The sequence below is a fragment of the Lissotriton helveticus genome, chromosome 8 (genome assembly GCF_964261635.1).
Source record: "Lissotriton helveticus chromosome 8, aLisHel1.1, whole genome shotgun sequence".
In the NCBI taxonomy this organism is placed as follows: domain Eukaryota; kingdom Metazoa; phylum Chordata; class Amphibia; order Caudata; family Salamandridae; genus Lissotriton; species Lissotriton helveticus.
The window spans coordinates 441,666,850-441,693,513 of record NC_136069.1 but is presented as its reverse complement, the minus strand read 5'-3'; the positions used below and the strand labels follow the sequence as shown (position 1 = coordinate 441,693,513).

At 44.5% G+C, this 26,664-nt stretch overlaps 1 protein-coding gene across 1 annotated transcript in view; it reads right to left on the bottom strand.

The window, feature by feature from the left end:
* Positions 1 to 26,664, bottom strand: part of COG3 (component of oligomeric golgi complex 3) — a 450,848-nt gene that overhangs the window by 362,043 nt on the left and 62,141 nt on the right. The window contains exon 3 of the mRNA XM_078657314.1: positions 8,696 to 8,757. Coding sequence (XP_078513440.1) covers positions 8,696 to 8,757 — 62 coding nt within the window. The remainder of the gene's footprint in view (positions 1 to 8,695; positions 8,758 to 26,664) is intronic.

Sequence of the window (26,664 nt, the reverse complement as noted above, 5' to 3'; positions counted from 1 at the left end):
CTTGCCAGACACTTGGAAGGGCTCCATCATTGCCCCTATATATAAAGCAGGGGATAGGGGCCTCCCTCAAAACTACTGGCTAGTTGCCTTAATCGATAATGACGCGAAGTATTTTGCAGGGCTCATACTGGAAGAACTACAGGCATGGGCCTCGAGAAAATCTCTTATACCTGTTAATCAAACAGGCTTTGTTAAAGCAGTGGGAACAACAAAAACATATTGACAATGGGTATGCTTATAGACAAGGCAGAGACGAAAAAACTGCCCCTACACCTCTGCTACATTGATTACATAGCGGCATTCGACAACATCAACCGCAATCTACTATGGACAAAACTAAATGGCTGGGGCATCCCAAAAGTTTTGTTGGAGCTGTTAATCAACCTACACACTGACACCTGGATTCAGATCAAGGTGGGGGACGGCTCAATGCTGTCAAGGCAGATACAAACCAACAACGGCCTTAAGCAAGGCTGCGTACTGGCCCCCAACTGTTCAATCTGTACCTGGGGGACCTGGCGCCCCTACTAAACAACTGCAATTCACACTCGCCAAAATTAGGAGGCCTCAATCTACAATGCCTCTTATATGCAGACGACTTGGTGCTAATAAGCCATACAAGAGTAGGGCTCCAAAATCTCTTAAATACGACCCAGAGATATTCCGAGTCAAATGACTTAACAGTGAACCTCGAGAAAATGCAAACAATGACAATCAGTAAGAAAAAAAAAAAGAAAGCTTTCTCGTGGTTCTGGAACAACACCCGCATCAAAGACACCTTGTCGTACAAATACCTAGGTGTGAAGATAGACAGTGGTGGCCAATTCAGCGCACAAAGGGCTAGCATAAGAGGCAAAGGCCTTGCTCTGGCAATCGCTCTAAAAACACTAAACAATAACCTCTCCGGCCCTTCTCTAACACCTTTATTACATGTCATACGCGCCAAACTGTTACCAACACTAACTTATGGGAGCGAGGCTCACCGATGCAGAGATGCCATAACACTTGACAGCACAATCGTGTCGGCATATAGAATTATTTTCAGCCTCCCAAAGCGATCCTCCCCAGCACAGATCAGACTGGAATTTGGAATTCGGCTACAGCTTTTGGCACGACAGGGGGCATATATCTGCACTTGGGACAAAGTGAGAAAAACGACCGAAGGAACCCTGAATGAATATTTATGGAAAGAGCTAGAGCAGTCCCAAAACTCACCAGCAGCAAAATACTTGGCAAAAAGCTTAGAGAATACCGGGCTGGCAGAGCTCTGGGCGTCCGCTGCAGATCATAAAACACTTAACAAGCTGGTAAAGAAATCGATTAAGCTACAGTCGTGGGTCCAGGATAAAGCCGTCCTATCAAAAAGATCTCACGCTTGGATGGTATTCAATACATATCCGACACAAGCCTCCCAGCCTTATTTCGGTCAGGGTTACGCAAAAAATAAACTAATTGACCTTCTTAAGATACAGACTGGGCCTGCTACCATGCATTCAGCACCTTCCTCACTGGCTGAGATCGAAAGCAGGAACACTATGTCGGCTATGCGGCACCGGGGCAGAAGACATGCTGCACCTGCTATGCTTGTGTAAGGAAATGCAAGAAGAAAGGAAGCTCCTGCTGAAACGCCATTTTATTCTATACGGGGCACGTACACGAAGGAGCGCAGTGCTAACCTGCTTCTCAGCACAGGACCCTCAGCTGAGCTGTAGCTTTGTGAAATTTTTAAAAGCCGTGGAAACAACACTACCAAAAATTGACCCATGAAAAATCAATGAATTAGGACATCTGTTTTAACTCATATTGTGGAAATCATCTATGACGCAAAATTTTATGCAAAACATGAATGGACTAGCAGGCCTACAAAGAGGATGGGAAATATAGTACGGCCTGATAACAAAATTTCTCTTTTATGTTGAATCGTTTATTTTTATCTCGTCATTGTATAGCATTGGTCTTAAACGTATGGTTTTTTTAATGCTGCATTTTAACTTCTCTTATTGTGTTATTGTATCGCATTGGTTTTAATTAACTGTGTAATAAACTTCATCAGGTGATGACCTCTCGCATTCAAGATGAGCTGGATCAGTAAATTAAAAAAACAGAAACGAGAACAGCACAAAATGGTTTTTTGTAAAGCGAAAGGGTCAAGGAGCAGCAGATGAAGGGAAACAGTAGGGGTGGAATGAAAGGAAAATTACGCTGGGTGCGAGGAGGAGGGAAAAAGCAGCACACTGAGGGGTGGAAACAGGCGAGGGAGAGTGAAAAAGGAACAGGAGGGACAGAGGCAGACACACGTGAGAGTAAGCAGCATAAGAGGGAGAGAGCAACACGCAGCATGCATGATGTGGTGCAGTTATTTGGAAGACATGAGGGAGAGAGATGGAAAACACATGTTCTTCAACATGTTTAATTTTAAAAAAATAGTAGTTCCCTAAAAGTGAGTTGTGAAAGAACACAAGTCCGCCAATCAGAAGGATGGTAAAGAGGCTATGCTCCAGTGAAGAGATTAAAAAAAAAATAACAAGGAATGCAACTGAATAAGAAGCAAGCAAATAAGAGTGACAATAAAAGGCAATCAAAGGCAAGTAATGGGTGAACCACTGTAAATTCTTGCCATCATAATAATAATAATAATAATATTTAGATGGCGCATAGTTACATCAGACAAAGTGTCTCACCATTGAGGGTATAGCTCCAGACGTCAAAAAAGCACAGCAATGCTACAAAGAGTTGCGGTAAGCCAACCTAAATAACCAGGTTATTAAGTTTTGACGAAACAATGCTTTTGTTTTTGCCTGTCTTAAATGAAGGGGATGGGAATTCCAAAACCTGGGGGTGCAGGTAACGGGCACCCTTTTTCATAAAAACTTTGTAGCAGTAGAACAGGGCTTTAAAAGAAAGACACTTCTTCAAAGGAAGCCAATGCAATTTAGAGCATGCAGAAACCATGGGGGTTCGTCTCTGAAAATTCAACAACAGATGTGCGGAAGAGTTCTGCACGTGCTGAAGTCTCATCAAGCGAAATTGAGATTCTCCTAGGTATAATACTTTGCAGTAGTTCAGCCCAGAGATAACCAGTATCTAGACTACTGTTTTCCTGGCATATTCAGGCAAGAGGCAAATTATGTTTTTAAGAGATTTTAGAATCCCAAAACCTTTGCCTGCCAAGGCCGTGATTTGGCTGTTGAATGTAAACTTTTCATCATACCAAATGCCCAAGTCTTTGGCAACCAGACAGTGTGTGCTGTTTGATAGGCAAAACCTAAAGAGTCACCCAGCAGTGACCTAGAAAGCTTTAGACTAATCTCCCTGTTAGACCAGAAAACAAAATGGTATGCTGGCATGAGTCTCGGGTAGAAAAAAAGCAACCGATTCCAGTTTATCAAATTAGTTTCAAATGTGGCAGCTCCAATTTGCATAACATTATAGCCCTTTCACTTTTAATTAATAAGGAATTGAAATAAGAAAGGGGCATTTTTTATGCTTGTTTTATTGATTTTAAAGAGACATTGAAAGGAATTAATAAAGATCTACTACGGGACAAACGCAACAGTTTGGGGATCCCAACCCCACATTTGTCAGATACGCTACTATGTATTTTTATACTTGGACAAGGGTTAGACCAACTATCCAGTAAGACCTGAAATAATAAAGAACTTACTTGCAACCCCAGCATTTCACTTTATTTATGGATGGAGCACTATTAGCAGAACAATGCTTTCCTACTAAAATAGCGAGGTCCTATTGGGAATACTTCAATAAAGACAACACCGTTTTGACTGAGCGTACAAAGAGACTGCAGAGATGTCTCATGGCTCTGAGGGGATAAAATCAACAGCTTGAGAGTCAATCTCCCAAAAACTGGTATTGTCTTATTTGCTCAGAAAAGAACAGTGGCTTTTAGATAATAAGCCAATTAATATGATTCCTGGTTACTGTTTTCTGGGACTCTGGTTTGAAAGAAAAGAACATTATAAAACCCATATGTCTGCAATGGAGACTAAGGCAGTTGTACTGACAGTGGTACTTAAAAAATGATATATTTACTGGATGAGCAAATGACTACATTGTTTAAAATATTAAAAGTACATTTTTGTCATCATAAACCTACTGACTTGCAGAGTTCTTCAGTGAAGTAGATAATATACTAGATTCGTAGAATAGACCCAACTTCAGTTAGAATTTTGGACTGTAAGGGAGTCCGTGGCCACAAAGGCATAAGTCTCAAAGTACTGACAGATTTGAGGCGGACGTGCTTTAGTCAAACTTTTAGATACGCTGAGGAGTCAATAAAAAAAATCAAGGCTCACTTAGCGGTACAGAGCTTCATTAAAATGGTTTTATATTGAGGAGTCTAGCTACAACTTTATAGTATTAGTGCTGGACTATGATTCTTTGGTGTTTTAATGATTAGTAATTATGATAACGTTTTTAACAACAGATTTTGCCATAAAGGTATCTACACAGTGACATATATTTTGACCATGCTAATTAATCGGATACGAAGGATTGCTGATATTTCATTGGCACCTACGTGATAAACTACAAATTTACTTTCTGTATGCAAGGAATCCTGCCAGAGCTTAAATTGATTTTAATTAATATCATTTGCACAACCTTGGTTTTTATTTGCTGTGCTTTTTATTAACTAATAAAAAACAACGTTAACTGAAATACTCTACTCTGTGGACATTGTGCTATTATCTTTCATTTTGCTTTCTTCAAGCTGTTGAAATGTTACATGCATTTTCTTTTGTATTTGAAAGCATCGAGTACCATTACACATTTTGCAGCTCACTTTTAATATTAACTTATTCACACACCCTGGTGGGATAATTTGAATAGTTATTACTTTCAAGGCGCCCTGGGAATACTGCTCACAAATTGTTTAAGAGTATTCTTATGTTTTTTTGTTTCTTGTGCCATTTTCTATACGCTTTCTCCATGACTCTTCTTTGTCTGTGTACATGCATACTGTTAGACCTAGCAACCTTAGTGCGGTTTCCCCCTCATTTTTTTCCTTCAGACAGCCTGTTTTGCCAACTTTGTTTTTGCTGGCCTTGATACTCGGGAATAACACGAACACCCAGAAAGGAGTGGCTGTTGCTCACCCCTCTTATTTATTTTTGTAATTTTTTTAAACCACAAAATGTATTATCAGTTCCCAAACTGGCTCAAAGAAGCATTCAACACTAAAATATGCGCTAAACAATGTATTTGTTTTTGAGTAATTACGCGCAATTTCACTTAATTTTCTGAAATTTCATATCATTATGTGAAAGCAAGTTACGCACATTTCCCACGTCATTAGGATGAATCCCTCTGTCATTTTGGAGGTGAGTTTTTTTTTTTTTAAAGACATCCCCTTTCACTTTCCATCCATCACAATGCCATTCTCTCTTTGTGCTGGGAGACTGTGAAACATGTTGTTGTATGACTGGGTACCAGAAGAATCAGGATGCAAAAAGATCATTTTAACAGCAGCAAGGAACTAAAGGGTGGGGAGTCTAGGGTACTGAAAGTCATGTAAGTATTTTGGTCAAGTGACCCATGATTGCATAGCTACTCAGCCATCAGAAAGTTAGGGTGTAGCAGTCACTGGGCATTTGTGGATCCGATGGCAAAGACAAATGTGCCACTACTGGTTGGACGTCTTCCTTTGATGGGACCCTAAATAGTGAAAGTGTAGTTGGAGTTCCTTCTTATTTTTGACTGATTTTCTTCTATTACACTGCCTGTTAGATCTGGCATCCTTGGTGTGGTTTTCCCCTTAACTTTTTGCCTTCAGACCTCCTGTTTGAGGACTTCGTTTTTGCTGGCTTTAGGATTCTGCGCACTTTACCACTGCTAACTAGTCCTAAATAGTTTGTGCTCTCTCCTTAAAAAAATGTAGAATTGGCTTATACCCAATTAGCACATTTAATTTACTTGTAAGTCCCTAGCAAAGTGCCACATTATGTGGCTAAGGACTGTAAATTAAATGCTACTAGCTGGCCTGCAGCAGTGATTATGCCATCCACTTAAGTAGCACTTTAAACCGAGCTCAGACTTTCCATTGCAGCCTGTGAGTGCAGTTTGAAATTGTCATTTTTACCTGACAAAATAAATCTTTTGCCTGGTCCAAACCTTACCTTTTAATACATCTAAGTCCTGGTAGTGAACAACTCTTAAATTAGTTTTTTTCTACTGCAGGGCCTACCTCTCCCATAGGAGGACATTGAGGTGTCCTAATTACATTTAATAAGCTGTAATTTCCAAATGGGAATAGGTAGACAGATCATGTTTGGTGTCTTTGGAATTGTAATGAAAAACCCTAACTTATGCTGAAGCTGGATTTTAAATTTCAAATTTTGAAAATGGCACTTTCCTGCCTTAGCCATTTGGTGCCTGCAGCCTGTCTCTGGGTCAAATGACTGGGTGCAGTTGACAATTGGGCTTTGTGTATTCCTCCTAGACAGCCACACACTATAGGGAAATTGGTGTGTCCCTGGATGGGCTATCACTGGAAGTGGGAGGGAGAAGCTGGGCACAGCCCCACTCACACTTGAATAGGCTGTCTTGCCTCCACACAAAGGGCTGCATATCACCTGGAGTTAGTCTGGAGCCAGGGCAGGGCCCCTGTGCACTTCAAAAGCAATCCGCTAGAAGCTTCTCCCCACTTCAAAGGCACAAGTGCATATAAATTCTGGACTGCAGACACCAACTCTTCAGTACACTTCTAGACCTGTAGATTCTCTGCCAGGAAGGACTGCTGTGCTGCTTAAAGGACTGCCACTCTACTGAACTGCATCCCTGTTTTGCTGATCTGCTGCCTGCTTTCCTCTTGCCTGTTTGAGAAGGACTGTACATTTATTTATTTTATAATGTTTTATATAGAGCAAACAAGATCCAGTGGGATATCAGAGCGCTTTACATTAGGATGGAAAGAAGACATCAATGCAAAGTCGACAAGTAGTAGTAAAAAAAAAAAAAGGAGGAATTGTTACAAATTCAGAGACAGTTGCACCATGGAGGGTCATATAATAAAGAAGTTTGCGCGGGCCCAGAGTGGAGCGTTGTGCATGGAAAAGAGGAGCAGTAATGGATGATGGTACAATGGAAGTAGGAATATTGCCTTCAAGTAGGTGAGCCCTGCCCAATCAGGGTAAGAATTTATTCATTAAGAATCTTTTGGCTTCCTATTTGAACTCAGTCGCTGCAGAGATTCTGCGTACTTCTGGAGGAAGAGAGTTCCAAATTTTTGGGGCGGCGGCGGAGAAGGCTCTGTGACAGGTTCTCTTTTTCTTAAGGATGAGTGGTTTCAAGAGGAAAGTATTGGGGCTCCTATCGGCTCTTGCCCCACAAGAAAGCTCAAGTTTTGCACTAGGTACCTGGCAGTATTGAAGTGAAGAGCTTTGTGCGTCAGAACAGCAATCTTTAACTGAATACATGCTTCATAGGGCAGCCATTTGAGAGATTTTAGGACTGGGGATATGTGCTCATTTCGCTTTGAGCCTGTAACCAGTCTAGCCATGGAGTTCAGCGATACTCTTAGAGGAGCGAGAGTGTATTTGGGTAGGCCGCAGAGGGTCGCGCTGCCGAAGTCAAGCCTCGGCAGGACAAGCGCTTGGACCACCTGCTTGAAATTATTTTGTGGAAGAAAAGGTTTTATCTTCCAGAGTGTCCTCATCAAGTGATTTGCTCCCTTACAGACCTTACTGATGTGATTTTTCAAGTTCAGGTGCTTGTCCATTGTGACTCTCTTGCACCCAGAACTCTACAGTGACTCCAAGGGCTAGTTGGCTGACCTCCCAATCTGAAGCCTCAGGGACAGAACAGGTTTCAAACAAATCTGCACCTGTCCTCTGTGAGATGACCCTGCCAAATGGTGCCACCCGAGTTTTGGACCCTTGGAAGCGGGCTTAAGGTGCTCCGTCAGCCTGTGTGGATCCAGCGGAACCGACAAGTGAGGTACAACCCCAAGCAGAACCAACATATAGCCGCTGCTGCGTGGATCAGAACCATCGCAAAGGCCCGTATCGCAGCTAGTCGCAACACGAGAAACACCGATGCGTGATGCATCCTTGGTATAGGCCCTCACATCCCTAGTCGACAGCAGCCTTGACGACAATGCCAGACAGCCTTGCAGATCCTCGGAATCGATGCTTTTTGGCACTATTTTCACTAACATCTCTAAAGTTGTGTTTCTCACGTACAACTGATTAGATTTCTGCCATTTTGGTTTATTTTATTTATTAAAAATCACTCTATTTTTCAAACTTGGTGTGGGATTCTTTTTGTGTGGAGTTTCACTTCATTACTGTTTGAAGTGTTGTACAAATACTTTCCACATTGCCTTTAAGTTAAGCCTGACTGCTCTGTTCAAGCTATCAGAGGGTTGAGCACAGGTTAATTTAAGGTTTGCTTGTGCCTCACCCTGATAGAGACTCTGGTTGCTGCTTGACAGGGCTCACATCGCAGTCAACCAACAATACAAATACCTTTCCAGAAGACAGGATTTCCGTCGAACCTCAAGAAGTTTTGCTTACAAGTTAAAACCTGAATGCCACTAGCTGCTATACAACTAATAAGGGTAATACACCTAGCATTTTCAGAACAAAGATCCCTCCTGGTGAACGTTGTACTTTACAAATGAAATAATACAGAAAAAAGACTTTATATATTAAAGTGTCAGGTTCCATTCCACACATACCTGAACTTTGAGCCTTCATCTTGGTCCATTTGTGACTGCAGTTCGGCAAACCAGGAGAAGAACTAAAACAACAAAGTTCAATTTGTTAATTTCAGAAACTGCACATTTCGACTTATACAATCTACAAAATTAGTACAAATAAAGAAGACCTCAACAACCTAAAAGAAGAAAATATACCTGTAACATTAGTTCCCTATATTATGGGTACCTTTATTAAACTGATAAATCATTTCACACATTCGGGATACAGGAGCACTTTGAGATAGAGAAATATAAAGTTGTGGAGGAAAGCTGCACTACTTATAAGCTAGATTTGGAGATGAGGCCGATGAGAAAAAGTCTTATTTCAGTGTGTCCGTCTGTAGTTCACAACCTTCGAAATGTTAAAAAAATTAATTCTTTGAAGCCTTGGTCTTCCACTTGTGATAGTCCTTTGAGCCAGTAAGAATCTGAGGGCTACCCAGCATGCTACCGAGCATGCAGATAAGCAATATTACTTTTGTGTAGGTCATGGCTATTGTTCAATTAAAGGGTGTGTTAGACTTGTCTACCTTTTGGGTGGTCCCTCCTTTTATTATTTATTTATTTTTGTCCCCTTTTTGCCCCTCAATCTTTTTATTTTTGATGTCCACTGGATTTTTCAGGTGTTGACTTTGGGGTTAGGAGCTCCTTGCCCTCATAGTTTTTTTTCCTGGGGCCTAGGTGCCTTCCTGACTGGAATTTACAAGACCCACAAAATGGTGGCCAGTGACTGCCACAACTGACACTTCAGGAAAAGGGGCCCATAGAGTATCATAGGAGGACTCTAGAACCTTCCAGCTGGTTCTAGTGACCTCAGGCAAGCCTATATAAGGCCAGGGATAGGGCAGCCATTTTGTAATGCCCAGAGTGCTTGTGTGGAGCCTGGTGAGGAGCGAAGCAATAGTGTGGGGAGGAAGGCGCACTTAGAAGGGATAGATCGACCAAAGGGCCGGCTGCTCTACCTGGCTGACACTACCCCCTTCCTACCGACTAAGCCCTGCCATTGCGTTATCTCCTAGAGCTCTCCCATCCCGTTCGTATTCCTGTGAGGAGTATTCGTAGCTGTCCTGTGAAATCAACAGGGAGAACATCTAATTACCGAAGAGCTTGTCCAGCGCTCTTTCCTTCCCCCCCATTTCATGACTCCACCGGAATTGTTCTTCCCGAAAGTGTGGGCCTGGTACATCACCTCCACCCCTTAGAAAGGTTCTCCGTGGCCGCACGACCATAGAGAGTATCCTACCTGGATGCGGTTGGCGGTTGAAGCCCCTGCCACTGGTCCGCTGCTTCTTGGTCACGAGCCCCCCCCCCCCCCCACCCCCCCCCCCCGTTGTAGAGAACCGGCGGTTGGGGTCTGGTTGGTGTCAGCCGGGCAGCGGTGGTGGAAGACGGCATCGCGGAGGCGAGTGACCGCGGACGGGCGTGAAACAGGAAGAAGAGACGTGGACTGAGAAAGGCGGGCCCGCGTAAGCCCTCCCTCTCTGACGAGTGAGGTGGAGGCAGACGCCGATCTGCGAGGAACGCCGAGGGAGGTGAGGCGGCGCTCCGGCCCCGTCAGCTGTCAGGAGCGGGCAGCGCTGGGGGCTGGGATTACTCCCGAGCAGAGGAGGTGCGAGTAAGTGGAGCTTCCGCGACTGAGCGCACAGACCGGGATGAACCCATTCGAAACCCAGTAAGGCCGCAAGAGTGAGGAGCGGGGCCCCAGGGGCGGAGAGGGTCTCGCTACTGCCGGCGGATCTGCGACGGGAGAGGGAGAGTCTGGCTTACCCGGCTAACCTTCCGAGATAGGATACTGACGAACAACAGAAGGGGGGCCAAGAAATAAACATCAGACTTTGGGATATCTCCCATCTGGTAACTGCACTCTGAATAGCACTTCTTAAGGGTGCAACTCTAAGAATACAGCATTCCCTCTGTTTGGTGGAAGTAGACTGAAGGGAAAAGTCTTCCGAATGAGGCTTAATTTTCTGCTCATAAAAGGCAGAGGTAACAGGGTCGTTCAGAGAGGAAGGGAATGTTGGCGGGGAAAGTACTTCTGTATACAGCTCAAGTAGAGTCAAAGAATGTCGCCTTAAAAACCTGCTTTTGTACTGTGTTCTTAGAGCAAACTAAGTAGCTTAAAGAAAAGGATAAATTATTCTGTCTAACTTTTCCTAAAGAACCAACTGCTTGAACCAGGGTACCAATGTGCTATGATTGAATCCTGTAACTTCCTGCTGGTAAAAGCATTGAGATCTCAAAGGTAACAGGTAGCCCTGTCTTACTGTAAGAAGAATTGATACTGCTGTACTTTAGCAAGGATTGTAGAATATAGTCTAATGTCTGAAGGGGCAGGAGTTACCTCTGAGTTCCACTCTTCTAGGGGGAAATAAGTAGGTTTAATGCTATGAAAAATGGTGCAAATGTCAATAATTGGATACAGAGAAATGTAACGCGCTGAATGTAAACTCTGCTGAAGAACCAAAGAATCACTAAAGATTTTTCATAAACGCAGACTATATTTTTCTAAACACGGTGTAGTGTCATTTTTGAGTGGATGGACGCTGTGTTACTGTGAGGGTGCGACACAAGCTTAACATTGTTTTGCCTTCGGGTTTGACCTTCCTACTTTGTGCCAAGCTACCCTATGTGGATTGGTAACCCCAGGTCCAACAGGGTGAATATATTTTTGTTAGTGCTATGCCTTTGAAACAATATTAATTAATTTTTACTTTGAGGGGAAGCCATCACACACACACACACGTACAGTAATGCATAAACATTCAAATATATACTACTTAATGAAGTGCAAGTACAAGTTAAATTCTATCAAAATCAAGCATCAATAAAATATTTCTACCACATGATCACCGTATAGTTGCCCACTTGATCTGCATCTTAAACGACAAGTAAAATTATTTCATGGCCAGCTTTCAGCAAATTGGAACAATCCATTTTCTCCTAATGTGCTGATAAGTCTTACAAACAAGCAGTGGCAAAGCCAATAGGTCTCACCTATGCAAAAGCAACTGGCTTTGCCAGTGTGTTTTAGCCATATTGTACACCAGCCATGGAGTGATGTAGAGTGGAGTGGGGCAGAGTTGCGTAGAGTGGAGTGGGGCAGAGTTGCGTGGAGTGGGGCAGAGTTGCATAGAGTGGAGTGGTGTAGAGTGTCCTGGAGGAGATTATAATGGAGTGTAGAAGAGCGGACGTGCATATAGTGGAGGAGAGTAGAGTGGAACTGCATATAGTGGAGGGGTGTAGAGTACAGTATAGAGGAGCGTAAGGGCATATAGTGGAGGGGTGTAGAATAGAGTGTAGTAGAGCGGAAAGGCATATAGTGGAGGGGTGTAGAGTAGAGTGTAGTAGAGCGGAAGGGCATATAGTGGAGGGGATAGAATAGAGTAGTAGAGTGGAAGGGCATCTAGTGGAGGGGTGTACAGTGTCGTACAGTGGAATGGCGCAGAGTAGAGCATCGTAGAGTGGAGTGGCTGTGACAAGGGGAGTCAGACCAAGAGCGAGACAAACTTACGTGATGATTGGGGTTATGAAACAACCCCCGTTTCACCTTTCTTCTCCCGGCAACAGGATGACTGGACTGACCGAACATTCCGCCCTTCACTAAGGACGAAGAAAAAGGGCACTGCTTCTTTAACTGGGGTGAATTCTCACTAGGCCACGCCCCAAACGATGACGAGGAAGGGGCTTGGCCTTCAAATCCAGGAAGTCGGCGGAGATCGGGGTGTGTGAACACCGGAGGAGTAAGAGCAGTCGAGAGAGCGGAAAGGAGGCAGAAGCAGACGGAATTCGAAAGAGGAGTGGAGGCAGAACAGTCGCAGGAGCCAGGAGGCCAACGTCCTCTTGGGTCGCCCAGCCACGTTCCAGGAGGAGCATAGCTCTCGCAGGTATGCAAGCGTTTTACGGGCTGGCTGGGTAAAAGGGGAAGACCTCCTCAGTAGTTTTCGGGTCCCAGTTATCCCGGTATTCCTGCCCGAGCACCATCCTCACTTTACTAGAAGTGCTGCGCACCGTGTGACTCCTCACTTTCCCTTTCCCCACAACACACTGAATTTTGAGCACAACAGTCATACAGAGTCCCTTTTATTTTCTTACACGCTCTACCAACGCACATCCCTAACATCTGACTGCATCGCGCTGGAGTGGAAAAGGAGAGGGCGGACCTCGCAGAGGGACAGAGCGTCACCAGAGAAACCAACAGAGCCGCCTCTACCTTATTATAGACTGTTCCCATATCGAAAATGTGTGCTTACTGCCAATAAAACCTTCTTTAACACCAACCAAAGTCCCTGCATTTTCTCCCGCCTTGCAACAGTGGCATACAGTGAAGCAGACAGGAGTAGAGATGCTGATTGGCATAGAGCATCATGGAGGGAGTAGTGTGTCAGAGTGAAGGGCACAGAGTGGAGTAGAGTGTCCTGGCGAGACATTGAGTGTTGCAGAGTAGACTGGTGCAGAGGGGAGAAATATGGCATGAAGTGGCAAAGAAGAGTTGAGTAGATTGTCACAAAGTGGAGTGGCGGAGTAAGGTGTCGTGGAGTGTAATAATTAAGTAGAGTGGAGTAGTGTGTCAGAGTATAGTGGAGAAGAAGTAGTGGCGAAGAGTGGCACAGAGTGGAGTGGCAGAGTTTTGGGGTGGGCCGGAGAGTGGGGTGACACAGAATGGAGTAAAGTGAGATAGAGTGGGGTAGAGTGGCATTGTGTGGACTACAGGTACAGAGTATTGTAGAGTGGAAAGACAGTGGCACAGTGTGGAGTGGCATAGTGTGGAGTGGCATAGTGTGGAGTGGCATAGTGTGGAGTGGGTGTCATGGAGGGGCGCAGAGCGGACTGGCATATTTTAGGGGCATAGAGTTGAGGAGCATAGTGTGCAGGGGCATAGTGTACAGGAGTTCAGGGGCATAGAGTGCGTAGAAGGGCATAGAGTGGCATAGAGTGAGCGGAGGTAGCAGTAGAAGAGTGGGAGATGGGAACTTGTTTGGGTTTTTTGTTATTGATGTACTGATGATGTATTGATGTACCTAGAGCTAGGGAGGGTGAGTGATATTAGTCCAGATTTCTCCTGCAGGTCACAGGGGCACAGTTAAGTGGCTACGGGGGGCAGAATGTCATTATTTGGTAGTTGTCTGACTAACCTATTGGGTTGAGAGTAGTGGTCATGGTTTTGTTAGCAGCTCCAGCTCCAGCTGGGTTGAAGATTCCATGTAGTGGCCGGGCTAATACCAGTGTGGCATGTGGGGGTTGAGGTGTCTCAAGTTGGAGGTGATATGCATAAGATTACGGATGTCGGCCCTAATCAGAAGTAATTCTGCTTTTATGGTATCAAGAGCAGGCTGAGAGTAATGGCTCCTAGTGGGCTCCTGACTGGTGGAGGCATATAAATCAGGAGAGTTGTCAGAGTCAAAGCAGTAGGGGGGGCACTCGTAGGTGGGATCCACAAACGGAGTCCTAATAGTGGCAGGATGACAGGGAGTGGAGTATATACTGTACTGGTTGATGAGAGAGTTGCTTATATGGGAAGAAGGGAGTGTTGATGTTGTAAGGCAATGCCAGCGTTAGCAATTAAGGGAGGGGAGTGATGGACAGCAGTTGTACCCGGAAGTGAGTTGGTGTCCAACTGGGGAGAGAGGTGTGAAGTGGAATGTTGGGGAGAAGGGGGGTTGAGGGTGTCGCATGGAGAGGAGTCAACAGGGATTTGTGAGGGGACAGGTGAGTTGGTCTCATTTTTTCTTATTGAGGTTAATGACATTTTTGGAAATGTTAAGAGGGTATTTATTCTAAATTCGTTGTTGCCAGCATGGGACGTTCATCGTGTTATCTTAGGATGATTCCATGCTGGGTGATGAAGTCAGGGAGAGTAAGACGGAGCAGGATGAGAAACCTCCTCCAAGATGGCTGCTCTTTTGGAAGTAGGAGTGGAGGCTACTACAGGAGAAGCTATGAACTCCATTTTCTGTTTTGATTACCAGAAAGGTTTAGCCAGTACTTTGTCTGTTTCCTTGTTTTATATACCAAGAGGTTTAGATAGTCCTCAGTAAGTACCACCATTGCTGATGAGGTGGAGTGGCGATGGGCAGCTAAGCACCAGGACATTTACACACAAAAAAAGAAGTGATCCCAAGCCGGGAGCATAGCTTGAGGGTTAACCTTCCAGTGGCCATCTTACAAAACACAAAGCTAATGACAAGCAATGGGCAGAATGCATTCCCAGGGAAGCTTTCCGAATGTCCTCCAGAGATCATTAGCAAACTGGACAGCCTTGCAGTTTGGTAGGCTTTGACCTTAAAAACTGCTTTTAGACACCCGTTTCATGCTGGACCTTGCAAGTTGGCCAAACATCAGATTCTACCGGTGAGGCCCTCCGTTTATTACAAAACTACTGGTTTGTAGGAAAGCAATCCTAAATCTTAGGTATATTATCTATTTTATAGATCGCAACAAATAGCCCAAAGGGTGTCATGGGGCTAAAACAAAAATTCACCACAAAGACATAGCTACAAGAAGAGCCCAGGTAGACTAAAATGGGTTGTCACAACAGATACTTCTTATCAAAAAAGGCATAATCCAAACTACTAGATGCAGAAGAGTTACGTTTTAGAACTTTCCTGAAATGAAATGAAGATGGGATTTTTTGCAGTTTAACAAGTAGCTCATTCCACAGTTCTGCCTCCTATATGGCTTCAAGTGACTTCAAGTGACCGGTGGTAGAAATAGCAGATGCGTGTCAGAGACAAGAGGGTGTGTACCTCTTAAATTTATAGCCAGATAAACTGGGGTTATTCCATGAACTGCTTTGTATAGAAGGCAGAGTGATTTAAACTTCACTCACTTTTCAACTGGAAGCCAGTGCAGGTTCGTTATGAAGAGGACTACCAACGAGGAAAGACCAGAATCATCTTGGTTGCCACATTCTGAATGCCCTACTATTTCCTTAGCATTCCTTTATCCTATCTTCAAATAGAGGGAGCTGCAGTAATCCAGGCGACTGAGAATAGTCGCCTAGACCACCACCTTGTGGAAAAGTAAATTTTGCCATGTTCTGTGTCCCTAAGCCTCATCCATCATATGTTATGTGTGCATGACTAATATGCATATGTTATTCCCCATGTCCGATTAATGACGCAATTCCAGTTGTGTCCACCTTTAGTATGTTAGTTTCCAGTCCTCGTGAATACTACGAATATCAGGCCTATGTAAAGTTACGTTGCCACGTTTCTCAGTGTGCACGTTATTCCATTATAAAGTCCCCGTTTCCAGGCCTCAACAGGGCCCGGACATCAGATTCAGCTCCTGTCTCCTGAAAGCCTCGCTGAGGAGCGATACAGCCCCCACCTGTATCCTCGACCCTTCACTTACTTCCTGCCTCGCAGTGCCCGGTGCAGCTCGGCTCTGTCTCTGAGTCTGCCAAAAGTATGTTATAGTTCCAGCTATCAGTTCAGTCCTCCTCTTCTGCATTCCTAAGCTACTGAACTGCATCAATAGTTTCCGTCATTGTCTAGCCTTCTCGTCTCCACGTTAGTGAAATACTGTATTTAATGGTCATTTAGTATTCTTCATCACGCACTACATGTAGAATAATGCATGGTCCAGTCTTAGAGTCAAGTTAGCTTTTCCCCTCATGACTTCTAGTTTATATCAACATGTTCCCTAAACATCAGATACCAGATAGGGTTTAGGTACATGTCGCTCCGACCCTCCAGACTCTAGTCTCTGCTCCTAGCACAGAGTTCGTAGCCCCCAGCTTCTCCTAGTAATACGTCATTGCCAGTTTGCGCGCACCATCAGGTTAGAGGTCCCGGCTCCTTAGGTAGCCCCCTCCAATGTTTCCGCCCATTCATGACATATTCTGTTACGTTTTCATCACATGCCTAAGTATACTCCCAGTCACACCTCTTTTTTTCTGTTATCTTTCGCGACTGCTACGCGTCACGCCTTCTGCTCCACCCACTGCTACGCCTACTGCAATGTAATACTATGTGTTCGCGCTATGTATATAAGTCCATGTATTGTTATTAAAAGTTAGCGCGCTCATCCCAGATCAAGCCCCGGCAGCTGCTGGGCCCCAGTTGTCCTGCTGGGCCCTGTCACCTCTGTTCTATGCAGGTTGTCCTGATCCTGTCCTTATGCTGTAATAAACCTGCAGAAACTCCTACTACCTCGAATCTTGACTCTTATTTTATTGAGCTATCTGTTATTCATTCATTCATTCAAAAATAGATCCGGTATTATTTATTTATATACCACATAATGGCGCCCGAACAGGGACTTGCCCTTTCCCCACGCGTCGGTGAAGCCACGCCGACCCCCTGACCCTCTGCAGTCGTGACGGAACCATACCGTGCACTGGCAGATATTTCTGCTCCAAGTATCCCTCAGGCCCACGGAGGAGACGGAGGAGGCGGTCCAGCATCCAAACGAGACGGTGGAGGAACGCGGCGAGTCCCGACCAGAGCCCAAGCCGAGAGTCCAAGGTCCGAGGTATCCGGAGGCCCACCTGTAACTGAAGTCGTTCGTCGTCCGTCGTCCAGTCCCGTCCGAGGCCTTCCGTTCCGTGCTGCCCGGTGAGTACCATTGCTGGGGTAGTATCTAGACAGGACCAATCTAAATTGACTCCTGGTCCGTGGGTTGGTGGTGCCCAGACTCACACACGAAGTGTTCACCTAGGTGGATACGGGTCTTGATGCGTCCCTTTATGGGACCGGTATGTTCCGTACTGTTACAGCAGTGCATCCAGTAATTCTAGTCTGTTCCGTTCTCGAGAAATTCTGTTCTGTTTCTGTTCTCAGTATTTCAGGTAATATTCTGTTCGAACTGTTATTTATAATGTTCTTTATGTATTTTACTGTTGTGGTATGAGTGCGACGTGATTTTGTGTTTTCATTGTGTATTGTATTGTGTCCAGATTACAGTTCAGTCATGCCGCTCTTTTCCAAGTTACGTCAGTTAAAAACTAGAAAGGGTTTATTAGAAGAAGCAGTTCCTGTCCCGCCCAGGGACAGTCCAGGTCATTTTATGTATCAGAAACATGGCATAAGTGCCATAATGCATCTAGATTTATGGGTAGAGTATACCAAACAGTTAGAAGAAAAGTATAGATGGCCCGTATCGGGTACATGGGATGCCGAATGTATCATGAGAGTAGAAGAAGCATTATGGAAAAAGAAAGCCAGACAGTCACAGAAAGATGCCATCGAGTTATGGCGTAAAGAAGCTCATAAAAGAACTGAAAAGGAAGTCAGAAAGTCGGAGTTAAGTAGAGAATCCCAGGAACGAGCCCAAGAAAGAGAATTAATCGAGATAGGTGAACAAGTCAAAGCCGAACAGTCAGACAGACAGAGGCATGCCCTTATTAAGGGTATGTATCCTCTTCTTGCCGAAGGTTTGCCAAAAGCGACCCCAGAGGCATCCAGTAATTTCCCGCCACCATTAGTTCCGACTAAGTTACGTCACAAACAGACCGCAGCTGATATTTTTATTTCGTCCTACTTGGACGACACAGTCCCAGAATATGCAAATCCTGTTCGCGCTCCGCCAGTTCCTGTAAATCAGGCACTTCCTGCTCCTTCAGACACCGGGGTGCCCTTAACAGCTCCCCCGGTCCAGTCCGCCATACAAGTCCAGCCCACGTTACAATTACCGACCTTGCCAGCACGAAAGGCATCAGTCGACGATTCCGGTTTAGGGGCCACAGGAGGAGGTCTTCCTCAAACCCCGCCGCCACACAAGCGTTTAACATTACTCGAATTACATGCTCAAGCGTTACAGCGCACGCCCAAACATCAGTCTGTTACAGAAATCAGGCAAACCCTTACCGAATGTGTCTATGATCCAGTTCCAGGCGAATATAATATGGTTTTATATTCCTTACGTGTAAGGAGAGTGACCGAGTATCTAGTCACCTTGCCGAATATGAAAGAAGATCTAGACAGAATATATCGTTTCATCCGTACAGGGGATGATCCAGAAAGTATTGGCGAGATTATGTCTCAAAGGAAAGCCGAGATTCAGCTCATGATATTAAAGTTCCTGATCAATTGTCTAATAAGAGAACAAGATTATCCGTCTAAAGATTCCGCCGAAATGAGAATCCTGACAAGGTGGAGTGATAATATAGCCGAGGGTAAGCACAAGACCGTCGGTGCCATGGAGAGTATGTACAAGAAAATTCGTAAAGAAATAATAAAGATACACGAACAACGTAAAGCAGCACAAGTAAGCGAGAAAGAAAGTATCTCTGATCCTGAAGAGGAAGACGAGAATTCCGCCAGAATAGCGTATGTAGGAAAATCTAGATTTCCAGATCGCCATTTACGCCTAGAACCCAAGTCTATTTTTCATCTAGCACCAGAACAAGGTTCTCTAGAACAAGTATTTCAAGCTACCGATCACATTTTGAAATCACGAGTCGGTTACAGTGAGTTAAGTACCATGCATGAACAAGAACTAGCCCGATCAGCAGTCCGATGGATTACTGATTCTACCACTTTTCCAGACGAAATAGTGGCACAAATGTTTCTGAAACTGCCCCCAGCCGAGCAACGACTGGTGGGTATGTATATGATCCAGTACCTCATTACTCTGTATGAGGGTCAACACTCTGATCCAGGCCCGTTACACGATATCCTGAACGAGTTACTCCAGTATAAATGGAGAGGTCTAGGTACCGATTTAATTAGTGTCATTCTAGAACAGCGCCACAAATATAGAACGTTCCTGAACCCGCATTTTGTTCATGTCTCACCCCCAGAAAGTAAATCATTCTACATAGACAGACAGAATCCGTTACGAGAAGTCCACCCAGTCCAAGGGGCGGGTGGCGTAATGCAACGAGTGTTTGTATACACTCCGATTTCAAAGATGGAACTTCTTGAAATGAAGAAATTAATTCCCTGTCATGACAAAGATCCAGCAGGGTTCCATAGAGAATTAAAAGACATGCTCCGTATGGGAGAATACACTTACCCAGATATCATTAAAATGTTAAAGGTCCTGTTACCCGCAGGGGTGTATGAAAAGTTAAAGGAAAAAGAATGGGAGGTGGGAGAGAAAAAGATCGATTGGACAGCTCTAGAAGCTGAAGACAAGGCACGAGTACCAGGTACCGGTCTTGGAGATAGATGTAAAGAATTACCAGAATTATTGATTCAAGTTTTACCCAGATTATTGACAACTAGGAAGGAAGACTGGGATGCAATCTCAGCCTGTAAACAGAAACAAGATGAAGATATTAGTGATTTTTATTCTAGATTTGAAAAATGCTTTAGTATTAACAGTGGTCTCAAGACAAGTAGTGAGTCATACCCTCACCTTTTCGTTACCAAATTAGTCGAGAATTCAAGTCCACAAATTAAAAATCGAGTTTTGAAAGTCGAAAGCACCTGGCAAGCGAATACTCCGTCCCAGATGCTCCAGATGCTCCAGTATCACCAGAATAGAATCAGGGAAGAGCAAGAACACGAGAGAAAACGTATGAAAGACACGAAAATGAAAGTGCTGGTTGCACAATCTGTTCCTCAAGACAGTCAGAAGAGGGGTCCGAATCAAGCCAGTCATCCTGCAGCTCCCGTTAAAGGGAACTGCAATTATTGTAAACAGCCAGGTCATTTTATAAACGAGTGTGCAGTTCTGAAACACAACATAGCTACTGGTAAGACTAAAGAAAGACCACGTCCGCCTAGACAAGAACAAGTTTCACAGATTCCTCAGCCACAGAATGCACCACAGACAGTTACAGCTCCGCAGCCTATTGCTGCAACACAGCACGTTACATCGCAGATGTACCAGTATGCACAGTCTGAGTATCCAGAGTACCAGCCATATTCATGAAACAGCCTAGAGAGGGAGGTAGGCTTGCCTCTCATCGAGATACCTGTAGATCAAGAAGGTCCCTATGTTCACAGTCAAGTATTAGGGAAAGACAGAAAGTTTTTGATCGATACAGGGGCAAGTAGGACCACAATTAGTCATGCCGAAGTTCCAGGGGCTCCGCTCTCAGGCTCAAGAAATGTTTCCCTTGGATTTTCAGGAAAGCCAATAGTTAATGAGATATCAAAGCCAGTCACTCTAGAGGTAGGTCCATTGTCCCGCACTACTGATCTGTTACTTACTAAGTCATGTCCAGAAAACCTATTAGGCATTAAGACACTGAAAGAGTTAGGTGCAGTTATTTGCTGTTCCCCAGAGGGAATACGTCTGTTCCTACGTGACTTCAAGGGTCACTATGTATTACGAGATTTTGATTCGAGATTGTCTAATGTTCCACAGCACTTATGGGCGCAAGGTTCAACTGATGTAGGTTACATGCAAATCACACCCCATCGTGTGACTCTCAAGCCAGGTGTAGTGTTACCCCGAATCAGACAGTACAGATTGCCATCTGAGGCTGTAGCAGCCTTATCCAAAATTATTGACGAGCTCATGGCTCAAGGAGTAGTTGTAGAAACTGACTCCAATGTATGTAATTCTCCGATCATTCCAGTCATGAAACGTACTGATCCAAATGCACCCCCAGTATATCGATTAGTGATTGATTTACGAGAACTTAATAAATGTATTATTCCTCAGTACCCAGTTGTTCCAGACATCTCTTCCCTATTAACAGCCATTGATTCCGAAGCCACGTTCTTCACTGTCATAGACCTCAAGAATGCATTTTTTAGTGTTCCTATTCATCCAGACAGCCAGTTTCTTTTCGGATTCTGTTTAAATGGAAGGAGCTATATGTTTACACGCGCTCCTCAAGGTTTCACAGAAAGCCCTAGTATTTACAGTCAAGCACTTAAGAGACAACTAGACAACATTCACATGCCAACTGACACTGCCCTGCTCCAGTATGTCGATGATCTCCTGATCACAGCCCGTTCTGAACGTGACTGCGAACGAGCGTCACTTACAGTTTTGTATTTCCTTGCCGAGATGGGGCACAAGGTGTCACCTTCGAAGCTTCAATTCTGTGTCCAGCAAGTGGTATACTTAGGACACTTGCTGTCCAAGAGGGGTAGGCAGTTGACACCCGACCGTATCCAGTTAATAGCGAGTCTTCCCCAGCCCAGAACCCAGAAGGAGGTACGTGCCTTTATCGGCCTTACTTCTTATTGTAGACAATGGATTCCCCAGTATGCATTTCTAGCCAAGCCACTGATACAGTTAACGACACAGGAGGCAGCCGTATCGACTGTCCTCCCTTGGACATCTGACCATACACTTAGTTTCAATGAGTTAAAGAAAGCCCTATGTCAAGCTCCAGTTCTAGCTACACCGAACTACAGTAAGCCTTTTACACTTTTCGTTACTGAACGTGAAGGTACAGCATTATCTGTTCTTACACAAGATCAAGCAGGACAATACAAGCCCTGTGCTTATTTTTCGAGCACATTAGATCCAGTCGCCCAGGCGTTGCCTGCGTGCCTCAAGTCAGTTGCAGCCACAGCTCTAGCTATCAGACAAAGTGATTCCATAGTTTTAGGACACTCCCTGACAGTACAAGTCCCACATTCAGTAGAAGTTCTTTTAAACCGAACACAAACACAGCACTTGACAATTGCACGTTTAACAGGTTATGAATTGACACTGTTCCAGCCACACATAGAAATTAGACGCTGCAATGTCCTGAATCCTGCTACACTGTTACCATCAGTTAGTTCAAATCCTGACCCACATGACTGTGTGGAAGTAGTTAATATTACGACAAAGCCAAGACAAGACCTGACAGATATTCCGTTACCAGATCCCGACCTGACACTTTATGTGGATGGTTCATGTATGAGAACTAGTACAGGAGAACTAGTCGCCGCGTATGCAGTAACTACTGACACCGAAGTTATTGAGACACACCGTATTGACACCCTGTCCGCTCAAGCAGCAGAGCTAGTTGCTCTGACACAAGCCTGTATACACGCCAAGAACTTGAAAGTTAATGTTTACACAGATTCACGTTACGCATTCGGAGTTGTACACGACTTCGGAGTGCTCTGGCAGGAGAGAGGTTTTATGACTTCTCATGGAACCAAGATTCAGCATGGTCTCCTTATTCAAGCCCTGTTAGATGCCATACATTTACCGACATCTATTGCTATCATGAAATGCAAAGCACATACGAAAGTTACTGACATTATTTCCCAAGGTAATGATCTAGCAGACCGCACAGCCAAGCTTACAGCACAGACTCCAGACATTCCAGTTAACATGACACATACTCCAGATCCGATTACATGCATGACAGTTAAGGACCCTACACAAGATGTCATAGATATCCAGTTACATGCTACTCCCGATGAAATCAAGAAATGGTCTGAACAAGGAGGGGTCCAGACAGATCAAGGATGGTTAACGAAGGGTAGAGCCACATGGTTTCTCCCCGACTCTATGGTTCAAGTCATTATCAATACCGCACATAGTCCAGCACATTTAGGAGAAAAAGCTATGTTAGACAGTATCCAGAATATTTGGTTCAATAAGCATTTACGAGCTGCAGCCAAACAGAAAGTCCGTACCTGTATGATATGTTGTCAGTTTAATCCAGGTAAAAGTGTCCCGGTGGAACAAGGTGGTTTCCAGCCCCCTGACCACCCTTTTGAGGTCCTCCAGATGGATTATATTCAGATGGAGCGATGTCGAGGTTTCAAGTATGTCCTTGTAGTTGTATGCGCTTTGTCCAGGTGGACAGAAGCATATCCAGTCCCAGATTACACAGCCGCGACCACTGCCAAGCAGTTGGTTCGTGAATTCTTCCCTAGATACGGACTCCCTAGAGTCGTATATTCTGATAACGGTCAGCCATTCTCCTCAGAGTTAATGAAGCACGTTTCCCTTTTGTTAGGGTACCAGTGGAAGTTTCATTGTGTACGCCATCCTGAAGCAGCCGGTCTAGTCGAGAGACATAATCAGACCCTGAAAATCCGTATTGCCAAAGTTTGTAAAGAAAAAGGTGTGGACTGGCTAGTAGCTCTGCCAGTCGCTTTGTTTTATATGCGCATGGTCGCACATTCCAGATCAGGTCTGTCCCCGTATGAGGTCGTATTCGGCCGCCCCCCTAACATGTGGGGTACTCCTAGACCCCGAAGTATTACCGATGTTTCATGTAATATGCTGACAGATTACCTAGCTTCCTTGATGTCTGCCCTCAACTCATGTCGTTCACAGGTTGCCGCCGCATTTCCAGACAATACCGAGGTGGCACCGCATGAAATCGTTCCAGGTTCCCTTGTGATGGTCCGAAATTTTGACAGATCAAGTCCGCTGGAGCCTCGTTGGAAGGAGCCACGTCAGGTCCTCTTGACCACCCGTACTGCCGTCAAGTTGGAAGGCAGGAAGGGGTGGGTCCATCTTTCTCATGTAAAACTTTTCAATGGATTGAAACCAGTCTCCAAGAACATTTCCAAGGATTCCCAAGATTCTAAAGACTGCCAAAACATTGTTTTAAAGGACTGTCCCGCAAAAGACATTACTACAACCCCTCCCTTGTTAGAGAAAACTCCGCAACAGGAGTATAAGTTAAAGCTCAGGTCTAGCAAAATAAGTCAGTCAGTTTAATTGTATAAGTCCTCCCCTAGGTGAAACGGTTAGACTGTTTCTGACATGTATAACATAGACCCCCATAGTGAGAGAGTCAGTCGAAGTTCAATTCAATGTATCGTTTTTCTGAGTTTCATATTATTCATCAGCATAATGATTTCCTGCACCAGCTATGCGTTCTATCTGTATTTTCCAGTTCCTCATGTAAATATGTCTGCTAATGCTACAGTAGAGCACACGTTTAGTGATCTGCCTCCTCACGAATATTCTTACCGCCTCGCTATGCGCAACAACTCATTTATCCGTATGTTACATTACTCACACCAGACCAGCAATGCCACTAATTGTTGGGTGTGTGGTCGACTCCCCCCTTTCCAGACACCGAAGGGAGTTCTGCCACTCTTTCCTTATCCATTTTCTCATAATGGTTCATGTGGAGCATGGTCCACGTTAACGTCATCCGCAACAGATATGTCCTTTCTTAACAGTACATGTTTTCCAGACAAGAAAGGTCTCCCCCACAGAACAGGTTTAGATCTAGAAAATGAAGTATATAATTTAGGTAATTATTCGTCGAATTTCATGGTCCTGAATGTTCAGTCTGATACTACTCCAGACTTACCTGCTATTTCAGTTCTACCTGTCAAAGGCGAATTATGTGTCCGTAGTTATGGTTCCATACATGTAGGTCATAGTGAATGTACTGCTGTTATCCAGTATAGTGACAGTGGGAAATCTGTTTTCAAAGCTTCACGTCATTCTTATTTTATTTGTGGTCAAACTGCATATGTTCGTCTGCCCCTCGATTGGGAGGGAACCTGTTACATTGCCTTCCTACTGCCACCTGTTTTCCTAGCCCCATCTGATTATCACAGAAACACACATCTAGTACACATTAGACATAGAAGGGAGTCCCCAATTGTCGATTATACTGAAACTACTCTAGAACAGTATACAGATTTCAATAAAGGTTTCTTCTTCTTTGTAGGACCTGTCCAGAATAGTAAACTGATCCGTAGATTAACAAGAACCCTTGAAGCTGTAGTAAATGAGACTGCCTCTGCTCTAGGTAACTTAACCGAAGAACAATCTGCTATGAGATTTGTCGTTTTGCAAAATCGTCTCGTCCTTGACGTCATACTGGCCGATAGGGGCGGGGCCTGTAGAGTCATCGGATCTAGTTGCTGCATTTTCATTCCAAATAACGCGCCGTCTGTCTATTCAGCTATAACCAGACTCCATAAAATTGCCCATCTGTTACACCAAGATCCAGGCACCTGGACATGGTCCGGTTGGTTCTGGAATATAATTTCCGCATGGGGATGGAAAGTCCTGTCCTTTTTAGGTATTGCAGTAGCGATCATATTTAGCTGCTGCCTCTGTATACAATGTGGCCCTGCGATTTGCAGCATGTGTGCTGCCTCTTGTATTCCTAGTCCCAAGCCCCGTTCTAAATCCCGTTCCAAGACAATTCGAGACGAGCAAATGGTACTGTATGAAATGATAGATGGTATCATGAATATTGATGTTTCCTGATGGAAACGTAGTGACAAGGAGGGAATGTGGAAAAGTAAATTTTGCCATGTTCTGTGTCCCTACGCCTCATCCATCATATGTTATGTGTGCATGACTAATATGCATATGTTATTCCCCATGTCCGATTAATGACGCAATTCCAGTTGTGTCCACCTTTAGTATGTTAGTTTCCAGTCCTCGTGAATACTACGAATATCAGGCCTATGTAAAGTTACGTTGCCACGTTTCTCAGTGTGCACGTTATTCCATTATAAAGTCCCCGTTTCCAGGCCTCAACAGGGCCCGGACATCAGATTCAGCTCCTGTCTCCTGAAAGCCTCGCTGAGGAGCGATACAGCCCCCACCTGTATCCTCGACCCTTCACTTACTTCCTGCCTCGCAGTGCCCGGTGCAGCTCGGCTCTGTCTCTGAGTCTGCCAAAAGTATGTTATAGTTCCAGCTATCAGTTCAGTCCTCCTCTTCTGCATTCCTAAGCTACTGAACTGCATCAATAGTTTCCGTCATTGTCTAGCCTTCTCGTCTCCATGTTAGAGAAATACTGTATTTAATGGTCATTTAGTATTCTTCATCACGCACTACATGTAGAATAATGCATGGTCCAGTCTTAGAGTCAAGTTAGCTTTTCCCCTCATGACTTCTAGTTTATATCAACATGTTCCCTAAACATCAGATACCAGATAGGGTTTAGGTACATGTCGCTCCGACCCTCCAGACTCTAGTCTCTGCTCCTAGCACAGAGTTCGTAGCCCCCAGCTTCTCCTAGTAATACGTCATTGCCAGTTTGCGCGCACCATCAGGTTAGAGGTCCCGGCTCCTTAGGTAGCCCCCTCCAATGTTTCCGCCCATTCATGACATATTCTGTTACGTTTTCATCACATGCCTAAGTATACTCCCAGTCACAC